General features: G+C 41.0%; 1 protein-coding gene across 2 annotated transcripts in view; it reads right to left on the bottom strand.

Annotated features, from left to right (window-relative positions):
- Positions 1-12,290: 12,290 nt before the first annotated feature.
- LOC142099605 (3',5'-cyclic-AMP phosphodiesterase 4D-like) overlaps positions 12,291-13,726 on the bottom strand; it is a 609,556-nt gene continuing 608,120 nt past the window's right edge. For both annotated transcript variants that reach the window (XM_075183223.1, XM_075183234.1), the window contains exon 4: positions 12,291-13,276. In XM_075183223.1, the coding sequence (XP_075039324.1) occupies positions 13,186-13,276 (91 nt within the window). In that variant the 3' untranslated portion in view covers positions 12,291-13,185. The remainder of the gene's footprint in view (positions 13,277-13,726) is intronic.

The raw sequence follows: 13,726 nt of genomic DNA, 5'->3' as shown, positions 1-13,726 counted from the left end.
TCCTACCAGCAGCACTCCACAATGTAAACAAAAAAAGTTTTTTCATTAATTAATTTAGCATGATTATACGCATGTTTGGATTCATACTTCAGATCCTACTTGTTTGCCCAGTAATACCCAGTTTGTTGATTAAGGATCATGATATCTTTAAAGTCTTGATTTATATATTGCTCTTTATTCCTCTATGAAACACACACCCTCCAGAAATTCAGACAGGGAAAAGATGTGTGGCCTATTGTAGTTGTTGTCATGGTGTTTTTATGGTACCTGTGTGAAGGTTGCTTTTACTTAAAAGACAAATATAATTTATTTTACCTGAGGAATTAAAATAGAAGTAGCAAAAACAATGGAAACACAGATATAAAGTCACTTAACAGGGCACTGGGCCACCACATGTAGGTCAGTACTGCCTGTAATCACCAGGTATTGAGTCTACCACTGTCTGGACTTCTGTAGGAGGGATGAAGTGTAATTCTTCCAGATGAAAGTCACTCAACTCATGCCTTATGGTCAGGGTCGAATTAAAGGAACGGAGGCCCCTGGGCTAAGGGGGCCTCCATTCCCCAGTGAGGCGCACCCCCCCCCCCCCCCCACTGTGAGGCGCACCCCCCCCCCAAGTACTTACCTCTTTCTGTCTCCTGTCACTGTAGTCCTTCCGCAGCGCGCTGTAAGCTCCATACGGAGGAGATCTCGTGAGAGTTAGACTCACGAGATCTCCTCAGTAGGGAGACTACTGAGCGCCGCGGAAAGACTATAGTGACAGGCTCAGCAGCATTGATTGGGCCGGGGGTGCCCCCGTCCCGGCACCGATCAATAATGCCGCTGAGCACTGTCAAGGGTCCCCTGGATGCTCGAGGTTAATACAACTCTGCTAATGGTGGAAAATTCCTTCTCAGGCTTGGTTTCAGAATATCCCATAAAGGCTCAACTGGGTTCAGATATGATGACTGAGGTCATGACGTATTGATGGCATCAGTATCATATTCATCAATACATTGGGCAACCACACATGCTCTGTGGGTGGAGGTTTTGTCATCCTGGATGACACACTTCCTGTCCGTAAAGAAATGCTGCTAAAACTTAAATAGGAGGAGGATATGGGGCAATAGATTACTCCCGAGGATTGGGAAAAGTTTCGCCTGAATCTCTCTAACACCTCTATCTGCGTTAAGATAAGCAAAAATTGTCGCAAGATATTTTACCGTTAGTATTTGCTCCCATACCGGCTTCATACAATATATCCAGCCTCCTCACTGCTGTGCTGGCGTCAATGTGGTCAAGTGGGTACCCTGTCTCATATATGGTGGCACTGTCCTAAACTGTTCCCTTTCTGGGAATCGATCCCCCGGTTAATTTCCAACATCACTCAGGTTTCTCTCCTTCCATCTCTTTCTTATTCTCTACTTCCACGCTCAATTCCTAAGATATCGAAACAAACTAAGAAATTTATTACACATATTCTCAGTGCCATTAGATGCCAAATTGCAATTTTCTGTAAAAATCCAAGTCCACCCCCCCTTGCCTTCTGTTATCACCAGAATCTGGCAAGTCTATCATATGGAATATATTACTAGCATTCTTCGCCACACCCCTGTCCAATTTAATAAGGTCTAGAGTCCTTGGACTGAATATCACGGAGCCTCTCCTCCTCTGGCTTTTAAGACCTCTGATCCCTAATTTCCAATCTTTAGTGCTATCTTGGATTTTCATCTTCATTTCACTTTTCCTCTCATCTCACTGGCTAGTGATCTCCCCCTTCCCTCCTACTCCTATACTTCCCTCTCTCCCTTCTTTTCTCATCTCTCCCCGATTTTTCTTTTTTCTTCTCATATCAATAACAATATGCCGTTTACACCCATTTGGAAACTACATTACATTTTTGCTTTTCCTGTTTTACCTGTTTCCTTCTGTTTTCTGTAAAATTTAATAAAACATCTTTTAAAAAAAAAGAAAAAGAAATACTTCAAAATGGGGTAAAGATGACCAATCAGTACCATTAAGTATTGTTTAGCATTGACTTCTAAGAGAATGACTGCACCCAAACCATGCCAGCAAAATACGCCCCACGTTACGGACCCAACAGAGCGATTCACGGTTGGCAACATGTTAAAGGATGATTCATCTGAATAAATCACCCTCCTGCACTGCTTGTGCACCATGCACCACTGAACATGCATAGGTGTTTTAGCAGGTGAGATAAGTGTTAAGTGTTCATCTGTATTGGAACACAGCTCTGTTATCCAGCTCTGTGATGTTCTCATTGAACTGTTGGTAATTAAATGAACGGCATCCTGGTCACAGGGTTAAATTTGTAACCAATACATCTACAGTCACTTCTAATTAATACACGGATATCATGTTCCTGGACTATGGGCTTATACTCAGAGCCGTAACTAGGGAGGTGCGGGCGGTGCCGTCGCCCAGGGGGCAAGCCCGAGGGGGCGCAGTAGCCGCCCGCTACTTGCCTCTGTGCCTGGCTCTGTGACTGCAGGCTGCCGGGGAACCCATGCTCTCTATAAGGCTGAACTTCGGAGACTCCGCACACTAAGTATGTGAGTCTCTGCTATCCTCTACCTGGGACAGTCTCTCTCCCCTCAGACTCACAATATATATCTGTCTGTGACAGCTTCGGCATTCACGGCGTTTGGAGGGGCGGAGCTTTCCGAAAGTGGGCGGAGCTATGTCCAAACGTATATTTTCTGTCTTTTAAACAAATCCCCGAGTGTGACAGCTTCTGTATCCTCCCATTTCCTGCTCTGCTTGTGAGATCGTCTTTCCCCTTTCCCTCTGTGTGTCAGTCAGCCTCTGTACCTCCCCTCCCCTTTGTGTGTGAAAGTTTCTGTCTGCCCTCCCCTCTTCACTCCTATGCAAGTGAAATCTCCTTCTCTCCCCCCTGCATCAGTATGGCTGACATTGGTTCAGTGTGGGGACAGTGCTGTTATTGGTGCAGTGTTGGTAGAGGGGGTGACAATAGTTTAGTGTGAGTAGGGGGGTAACATTGGTGTAGGGGGGGTGGAATTGGTGCAGTGTGGGGCCAGTGCTGGCATTGGTGTAGTATGAGGATAGGGCTGGCATTGGTGTATTGTGGGGACAAGACTGGCATTGGGGCAGGGTGGGGACATGGGTTGTACTGGTACAAGGTGACGTTGGTATAGCCAGTTGCTGTAATGTGGAGAGTTGGCAAGGTTTTGTTGATTTCAGTAGTGTGGAGCAGAGCCATGGCGGTGCTAAGTGGGTGCAGCGGCTGCCTGCTACTTGCCTCTGTGCCCTGGGTCTGTGACCACAGACTATAGGTTATCGATGCTGGGCGCCCAGCGCTTCCAAAATGGTGCCCAGCACCCAGCTCCTGATCTCACAATGTTGCTAGTGGATTTAGAGGAGTCGTGAAGAGCCAGGAGCTACAGCACAGGGGCGGCTGGACCGAGAAGGTAGAAAAGAACTGTCTTCAGACAGCAGTATACAGAAGAAGGATAATGAAGAAGAATACAGCAGTATAGAAAAGAAGATGAAAAGGTAAATATGAAGCAATAAATTGTCCACAGTCACATATGCAAAATCTGGAAAACAAATGAAAGTCACTTTAATAATACAGTCTGTGCTTTTTCCCCCACATTTTATATTCCCGGCAAACCAAATCATTTAATATCCTACACCGTGCTAGCATCTCTCCATAGAAACATAGAATTTGACGGCAGATAAGAACCACCTTTTTTAACCTATGGTAACCTTAAACCTATTTAATTCTTGTTTCTTTTTAAGAATATCCTTATGTCTATCCCAAGCATGTAGAAATTGCTATACTGTATTAGCCTCTACCACCTCTGATGGGAGGCTATTCCATTTATCCACTACCCTTTCTGTGATGTAAATTTTCCTCACATCTCCTCTGAACCTACTTCCCTCCAGTCTCAGTACATGTCCTTGTGTTCTAATACTTCTCTTCCTTTGAAGAATGGTTCCCTCTTGTACCTTGTTCAAACCCTTGATATATTTGAACGTTTCTATCATGTCCCCCCTTTCTCTTCTCTGCTCCAAACTATACATATTAAGATCTTTGAGTCTTCCGGGTAAGTTTTGTGCTGTAGGCCATGCACCATTTTAGTTGCCCATCTATACACAGTCTCTAATGTATTTATATCCTTCTGGAGATATGGCCTCCAGAACTGAACACAGAATTCTAGATGAGGCCGTACCAATGACCTATACAGTGGCATTATTACTTCTTTCTGCTACTGTTTCCTCTCCCTGTACTACCAAGTATCTATCCGCCTCTGCAATTTATAGATTTCAACATTTAAAAATAATACAAGGAGTTATTTTATTTATTTCTGTCGGGACATCTTTAAAATCAGAGAGCACACATCTTCACATGGCCAAGACACCGGAATGAGAACATGGTCACCAGCTTAGGAGGAGTCTGTTACCTATTATTTTAATATGCAGAAAAATCTATAGCTGATATCGCCATCAAATCAGTTGTCTCTCCAAATATACCAACACCTTTCACTCTGCCAAGAGTGTTGTTTGTACATTTTGCTTGGGATTGTGAGAGTAATATATATATATGAAAAGGCTACAATGTCTGGGATTGCTATATTATTTTTATTTATGTTTTAAGCCATTTTTTTTGGAACGCCTCTCTAGAACGGCTTACCCCTGTGCCCCAGACCAGGACCGGGTGCAACGACTAGAGACGGAGAAACACACCACCTGACCACTCTCAGGGCACAGTGGGTGGACCAGTCTTTTCATTTGCAACACATCGCTGAGAGAGGGACCATAAGTTATATCCTCATATATATCACATAATTACACTGGGAGAGGGATTATTAGTTTCTGTGTATGTGTATATATATATATATATATATATATATATATATATATATATATATATATATATATATATATATATATACACAAGTTAACCCGTGCATGATACTCATGCATTCTAGTCAAATCAAGCTACTTAAGGTCTTAAAAAGGTTCTTGTCATGCATTTGGGCCTAGCCCAGGCCTCTTCAGGGGAAGAGCGTTAGTTCCCAACGCAAGCGGCCTTTTTAATGTGTGTTCATGAGGTAAAATTACCTCACGAAAATGAGTTTGACCCTTCAACTCGTAAATTTAGCCTTTACTACCCCTCCCACGGGGGGAAGGGGGGATGATGGAAGTTAACTGACTTGACTATTCTAATTTTTTTGTCAAATAATGTCAGTATACCAAATTTCAGGTCAATTGGATGAGCCCTTTCTGAGAAAATAGTTTTTTCCACACACACACACACACACACACACACTAACACACGCCTCTACACATGTGTGTTCATGAGGTAAAATTACCTCACGAAAATGAGTTTGAGCCCTACCAAATTTCAGCCCTTTTTGAATTTTTTTTCCCACACAAACTAAGAATTTAGTAGGTCAGTGTATAACTCTGCCCAGCAGGTGGCGCTGCAACTTGGTTTTTTTTTTTCACACACAGACGCCACTAAGCATTTATATATTAGATATATATATATATATATATATATATATATATATATATATATATTGTAGTGTGTATTGGTTTTCTTATAGATACAAGTTTTTTCACCATTGTTGGGCTTCTTTACAACTTTCAAGAATATCAGTTACAGACATAGAAGGAAAAATGCTAGACACACCCCTACATTAGGGTGGCCACACCCACTCGACAAACGTCCCTCCTATTAAGATGGGGGGCGCGGATGCCCTGTCTCGCCCAGGGCACTGAAATGTCTAGTTACGGCACTGCTTATACTAGTTATGTTTCTTTCCCTTGGAATTCCATGCTGACATCACCTTACTGTAGATACCATTGTTCATGAAACATTAGCAAGTTGAGCTGTCTTGGTCAATGAAGCTTCTGACAAAGATACCCCAAAGGTGGCATTGGATTTTAAGGTGGCTGAATGGATAAGATCTTGGTTGCAGGATAGAAAACTGAGAGTTGTAGTAAATGGAGTGCATTCACAGGAGGGGAAAGGTTACCAGTTGTAAAAGGGTTATAGGGTGTTTATGGGGTTCTAATCTCCCTAATAGTCTGGCAAATGTATGGATGACCATTTAATAACGTTACTTATGACTATTACCGTCAACCAACTCCTCGCAAAGGTAATTTAGATTCAACCTAAGAAATTGAATTCTTATTTTTTCTTAAATCCCTAGGATCAATATTAATATAATAACTTATGCTCATATCTTCAAGAAAAACTACGTACAAGATATAGTTTCATTCAAAACTTGTTATATTATTAACATTCTAATTGTAAAATGTATACATATATTATAAAACAGTAATCAGTGTATTTATACAAACTCAACAGATTTCGTTTCTTACAATATATGGCAGTCAATTTCCTGTTGTATAAATATACAAGTCATTGTGTCTGTGTTTTGACTAATTATTGTCTAACGGTGTGTGTGTGTGTGTGTGTGTCTAAAACCCACTTTTCAAACATACACTCCACAACCAAATCTTCTCATCTTCTCACACTATAAACTCCATTCATCTTACATATAAATGGTTACTATTTATTCTCCTATTATTTCCTTTCAGCTATCTAAGTCAAAGTCCAAAAGTCAGTATTCACTATCCACATTCCCTTCACATGGAAGCTTCTAGCTGGCTGCCATTTTACAAGCATGGTAACTTCTAGATTCATTTTCTCTATTGTCTGAACTCAGCATCCCCTAAACACATGGAATTTCACCTTGCTGTCATATTCACTATTTCAATCTCTCCAGCAAAAAAACACATTATTTCAGATTTACAAACTACCTTTTAAACCAACAGTCTAACAAAACTTTATATTGAACAATCTGACCACTTCCTGAACAATCCAATCATTTGCCATGCATCTAAGTCCTGATCTCAGCCACACTCTTCAACAGCAGCATAGCAGGCTTTTCAATTCCATCTAAATCAAAATCTCAGTAATACAGCAAACAGTATACCATCTACATGTTTTCTTTACTTTCCTATGAAATACTTTTCCAAAACAACCATTCTATATACCATGCATATCTTCCATGCACTTACTATACCTTACACTTAACTGCATTAAACAAACTATAACCATACACTTTCATTACACAGCATTTGTAATTTCCATTAGCCTTTTACAAGAACTGAAATAGCTCACAATATATAATTGACTACCAATGAATATGGCCCAGTTCTTAAACCTCTAGTAATATACTTGTATGTCCACCACAAATATCTATTTTACACAAAATACATCTATTTAGCGAAAGCCAGCAAGGCACAAAAGACATCTATTCTAAATATATTTTGCAACAGTCACAAATGCTACCATTTAAACCACAATCCATGCCAAATATAACAGGAACTCCAGGAATTGTACAGCATTCCAGGAGTCAACACATTGTGAGCCATCTTAACCACATGTTCTTGTAATGGCCTAATTTACTGCCAATGCAACTTTCATAGCAACAGGGCCCAGGTCTTATTAGACTACATAATCACATACAAATCAGACTAACACCATACCATTACCTATGTTATATCTACATAGCATTGCAACACTATCACAAGACATGCAGTTATGTAACACTATCCATACCGAACCAAATTCTAAATTTTGAAACCAACACAAGCTCCAAATAACTCTTGCACTAACACCATTATATCTGAACTCAGACAATTCCTTTCACATTTCCATCTGTATACAAACTTCTATATCTCAGACCAAAGACAAATGATCTTTCATTCTCACATACTCTACAGTCATGCATCTAGATTCGACCACCTTCCATTCAAAACTCCATTATAACATTTTTCCTGCTAGCCAGGGCCTTCCCAGTCTCCAGGCAACTTATTTTCCAGCATGACCAGCTAGGAGCTGTGTTTGCATGTCTTATCAGGCTTGGAGCAGGGAACCAACAGAGCCTTTGGGCTCTTTGCTACATAACATAATACCTTTATTCTGGGTGGAGTTTACCTTTCCCCAGGAAACAGATCACAGCCTTTCACATGTTAATTCTGATCAGCTACTCAAGACTTACACAAACCTTCTGCTTCTAGTGGTGGGGGAGAGAGTTTGGTGTCTATTCACCTTCTAATTCAATTGTGGCTCAATCTGTTCTTATGTTATAAAATGAGATATAAAATAATTGAATTATTTACTCTTTATCACCAGTGGAGTACCCCAGGGATCTCTACTTGGACCGGTGCAATTTAATATCTTGATTGGTTACATTGCGAAAAGTATTAAAGAAAAAGCTTGCCTTTTTGCAAATGGCACAAAGATATGCAACAGGGAAGGCACCACAAGGGGTAAAACAAATGATTGATTCTCTAGGTAGCCTAGAGGAATTAATGCCAACAAATGCAAAATCATGTACTTGGGTATGAAAAACCCAAAGGCTAAATATAGTATTGATAGCACTATAATGGAAACTATGAGGAGGAAAGGGATCCATTAGTCACTATTTCAGGTGATTTAAAGTCAGGTAGGCAATGTAACAAAGCAATGAGAAAGGCAAGTCAGATGCTTAGTTGCATAGGGAGAGGAATCAATAGCATAAAGAAAGTAATGATGCCACTGTATAGGTTATTGGTACGACCTCATCTAGAATACTGTGTTCAATTCTGGAGGCCATATATTCAGAAGGATATAAATACATTAGAGACTGTACAAAGAAGTGCAATTAAAATGGTCTTAATATGTATAGTTTGGACCAGAGAATAGAAAAGGGGGACATTATCATCAACAAATATTGCTGTAGCACCAGCAAATTCTGTAGCGCTTTACAATTGTAGACAAACACAGTAATAAACAATACTGGGTAAAACAGACAAAGAGGTAAGAGGACCCTGTTCACAAGCTTACAATCTATAGGTCAATAGGAGTCAGATACATGAGAAAATATGTCATGGGTTTTAACAAGGTACAGGAGAGAAACATTCTTCAAAGGAAGAGAAGTATTAGAACACGAGGACATGCACTGACACGGGAGGGAAGTAGATTCAGAGGAAATATGAAGAAAAACTACTTCACAGAAAGGGTAGTGGATAAGTGAAATAGCTCCCATCAGAGGTGGTAGAGGCTAATACAATAGAGCAATTTAAACATGCTTGGGATAGACATAAGGGTATCCTTACAAAGAACTAAGGATCAAATAGGGTTGGAGGTTACCATAGGTTAAAAAATGGGCAGACTAGATGGGCCAAGTGGTTCTTATCTGACGTCAAATTCTATGTTTTTACGAATAACTGATTTTTCAAAGTCATTGAGGTCTCCCCTTGTAGCCATAATTATAGTCAACAAATACAGTCCAGCATTGTAATAATCTTAACCATGCTGGGAAGTTATTTGTCTGAGTGGAATCCCTTGCTTTCAATATGCTTGGTATTACTCATTTGGGATTAGTGGTGCTATATATATATATATATATATATATATATATATATATATATATAAATAAATGATGATGATTTACCCAGGTGATTCCATTTTGTGCCCACTATCTGTAGCTCCAAAATCCTGTTTCTGTGGAACAGCCACAATTTCCTATAATCTGTTTTTATGGAGAGGATGTGTGAAGTGATAATGACAGTTTCTATACCGTGTGATTAAAATATGTTATACAGTGATGTTGGTAGACTAAATGAAACCCTTGGGAACAACTTTTTAAAATTATGGGGGAAGGGGGGCTTTATTTTGCACCCTCTCATGGTGGCTTTACTATACAGACCTCAGATCTCCGATGACGACCCAAATTAATTACTTACCCCTCCCACAATATCTCTCTATACACTAGATAGGAAGTTTGCCAGCTTCTCGCACTTCTTGCGAGCAGGGCCCGCTTACCTCTCCGTCTGTCTGTATTACCCAGTATTGTTTTATTACTGTGTTCCCAACTGTAAACAGTAGTTACAGAATTTGCTGGCGCTATATAAATAAATGATGATGATGATGATGACAGAAGCCATTCATAATCAATGTATAACTGTGCAATGACGGTGGTTTCCAGTGCATTGACTGTCTTTTGGTTTCAGGATCGCACTGGAAGATCCAGGTCTCATCACAAGTGATTACTTTATGAAACAGGTTTGGATCTGTGTCAAGTTGCTGCAGAATGTCAACACAACATTCCTTGTGACGTTCTTTTTGCTCTGGTGTGAGAACCCTTGGGACCATCTTTGCACAAACTTTCGTCATGTTAAGATCCTCACGCAAAATTTTCCATACGGTGTCTTTGTCAATGTTATTGGATTCAGCTATCATTCGAACACTGAGTCGACAGTCTTTTCGAACAATCTGACTGATTTTTTTCTACATTTTCTTCGGTTCTTAAAGTGCAAGGTCGTCCAAGGCGTTCATCATCTTCAACATTCTCACGTCCCTCGCTAAATCTTTTGTGCCACTCAAACACACGCGCACAAGACAGACAGTCATTCCCGTAGGTCGTAGTAAGCATTTCAAAACATTCTGTTGGTGTTTTGTGCAATTTTACTAAAAATTTCAAATTGATACGTTGTTCAACTTTTAAACTTAGCATTTTTTCGGCACTCTACAGAAAACACAACCAAACTAAAAGGCGACTCACAATCAACTGAACGATATAGAGTGTTGCAGCTTGTCATGCAGGTTCAGACCGGTTCAAGGTTACTACGTATGCAGTTATAACCGGTTCTGAGTGCTTTGTTTACTAGGTGGAATCACAGTCTCGTTATTTAATAGACGTACCTCGTATAGCTGTTTGACTCCATCAGCTCTGTAATATAGGTAAGTGACATGGGTTGTGGTCGCGCAATTTATTTAAATGTATGTGAGGTGTCTGATGGACATGGCAGGGGCAAGTAGGGAGGTCTATGGGGCATGAGGGGAAGCCTCTGGGGCATGTGTGGTGGTCTGATGGCATGTGGGGAGACCAGGAGGGCATATGTGGAGGTCTGTGGGGCATGCGGGGAAGCCTGAGGGCCATATGTGGTGGTCTGATGGCATGTGGGGAGGCCAGGAGGGCATGTGTGCAGGTCTGTGGGACATGCGGGGAGGCCTGAGGGGCATATGTGGTGGTCTGATGGCATGTGGGGAGGCCAGGAGGCCATGTGTGGAGGTCTGTGGGACATGCGGGGAGGCCTGAGGGGCATATGTGGTGGTCTGATGACATGTGTGGAGGTCTGGGGGGCTTATTGTTGCTCCTGGCATCATTGCGCCATGCTACATGTCTGCGTCCACTGGACCCATATTGGTTAGGGTGGTCAAGAAGAAGGGAGGGGGGCCTGCCTGTTTCATTTGTACTAGGCCCCACAATTTCTATGGTTAGCCCAGACAATTATTACCATTTGTTAGTAAGAGGACACCTATATTTCCCTGTAAAGCAAACAAAGCATGCATTGTGAATCAAATTAGTAAATCTATTAACATCTATAGCAACATATCATAATTTCAACAAACTCAGCTTATCCGCAAGTAAATAACAAAAACACACACTTATGTGTTGTGTCATGTTTGCTTTGGCACACTTATCACCTAGATCTGTGCCAGTACTGTAACCTTTCACTGTTATAAAGAACCAATTATTCATTTAATTCCTTATGCTATTATGGGTTTTACCTAAAGCAATTCTCAAAACTGTTCTGCATTCCAACATTACAAAATGCAGCATGCTAAGCCTTTAAAGTGGACCCATCACCTACACACAGTGCAAGCTGCCGTATTGTGGACTGAAGAATTATTCATTGTCTGAGAACTTGAGACAAAAGCCTTATGCTTCAGTGCTGTCTCTGAATTGATGAACTAAATATTGACCCAGACAACAGAATGACCGCCTCTCCTGGATGTAAGGTACACCTCCCATGTGTTCTAATTTAGGTGGGATAGTAAATATCTGTGGGGTCTGCCCCACCGTCCTGTCAGTCAGCAACAAGTGACAGTCCATATTAAAAGCGACAATAATTTAATTTAATTTTCCTACACGGAAAAAGAAAAGAAAAACATAAAAGCTATAGTTGTTAAACATTGGCAGTAAAAATGATTGATGAAAATAAGTGAAGAATGTCATATTTTCATTTTATACAAAATATGCGCAATAGTGGTTTATACTTTAGTTTGCAAACAAATAGCCGTCAATAGTCCCAAGTTTTCCAAAAAAAGGAGACCTGATTTCATGGCCATGATTGGTGATGGATGGCCATTGTTTAGGCGTGGTGTGGTCTGGGTGGAACAATGCAGGGTCTTATGTGTCTTTATTTTTATGTCAGAAATGTTGGTAGAGTTGTAAATATGTATAATAAAGACCTTATGCCACATCTGGCATATTTATTTTCTCATTTACAATGTAACATTATAATTTATCATGTTAGACAATAATGGGTTTTACAGGATACCACGTACTGAAAAATATGAAAGTTAGAGTGGGTAATGCATGCAAGAGCTTATACTTTAGAGTACAAAAAAGAAGCAATAGCCAGATAGTAGATAGATAGTAAGATGTTGGGCAATGGATTGGTAGAGTCTACCTTGCATAACAGGTAAATGAGACCAAATAGGAAATGGTGAGAAAATTATATAGGTTACACAGGGGCAGAACAGTATATCACCAGGCCCACAATTTGGGTAGGGACCCGGCAATGTCATTCTCGTCTCCAGTGCCCCCCGTGCCTGTTGAGAGCCTTTTCTGATCATGTGCGGTCCAGTGCATATACGTGGCTCAGAAGAGGCCTCCGTCCTACGCTTTTGAGAGCCGAGTGGGGGCCTCAGGGGATTGGGGGGATCCAGCATTTCTGGACCCTCTTACGTCCAGGTCTCCATAGCCGCTGCACGACCATACACCCCATTGGATTTAAATATCTCTTTGTCAAATAATTTTGACTACGACTTACATATGTGTGAGTTGGTATGAAAATACAGTTTTCTTGAGCTTAATAAGAAATAATAAGAATAAGAAATCAGTTGGTTACTGTGACAGGATGGACCGCCTATGCCACCCTGTCTGTTGTTGCTGGGAACCGGCTGGGCTTACTTTGCCACCGTTCCCTTACGTTATCCCAAATGCGCCCTATTGCCACAGTAGGAGGGGCTTAAAAAAGGCTGCCCCCACTGGACTCCTATACCAGCATCCAGAACCGGGTTTCTTCTGGGTAAATGACGTTGGTGGTGTACCTGGGCTGGTTGCTGTGGATGGATCCCCCCCTGGCTTATCACACTGACCAGGGCTGCTGGGTAGCGGGCAGAGCGGTGGTACTCCAAACCTCAGAACAGCCGGCAAACGGACTAGATTTTGGGTATAATCTGCAGATCACAGGAATACAGCAATATTGAAGATGTTTTCAATCAGGTCTTAAAGCAAGATGTTTATTTGCTCTCACACTGGAAGGTACCAGTGTGATCAGGTTAGATGAAAATCAGAAGAACACACTTCAGTGTAGAAGTCAGTGCATTTATACATTTCAGACACATGCTATTTTTAGCATCAGGATATACTCTATTTACACAAACATGGATTTACATGCATTGCAAAGCTAACAAAATTTGCGCTTATCTATGAAGTTCACTCTGGACAAAAGGCCACACAGTAACGATCCCCTGCTGGGCCTTTGGCCAGAGCAGGCATGACACTTCATCACAAAACTTCGTTAGCACTTCCTGCTATCAGACTCCCTTTAACATATGCCTAATTGGAGGTTTCCACTAGCAACCTTACAAATCCCAAACAATGACACTTCCATACAAAATACATCC

This window comes from Mixophyes fleayi, chromosome 1, assembly GCF_038048845.1.
Source record: "Mixophyes fleayi isolate aMixFle1 chromosome 1, aMixFle1.hap1, whole genome shotgun sequence".
Lineage (NCBI taxonomy): Eukaryota > Metazoa > Chordata > Amphibia > Anura > Limnodynastidae > Mixophyes > Mixophyes fleayi.
The sequence above is the reverse complement of the archived record's forward strand: the minus strand, read 5'-3'. Positions and strand labels throughout refer to the sequence as shown.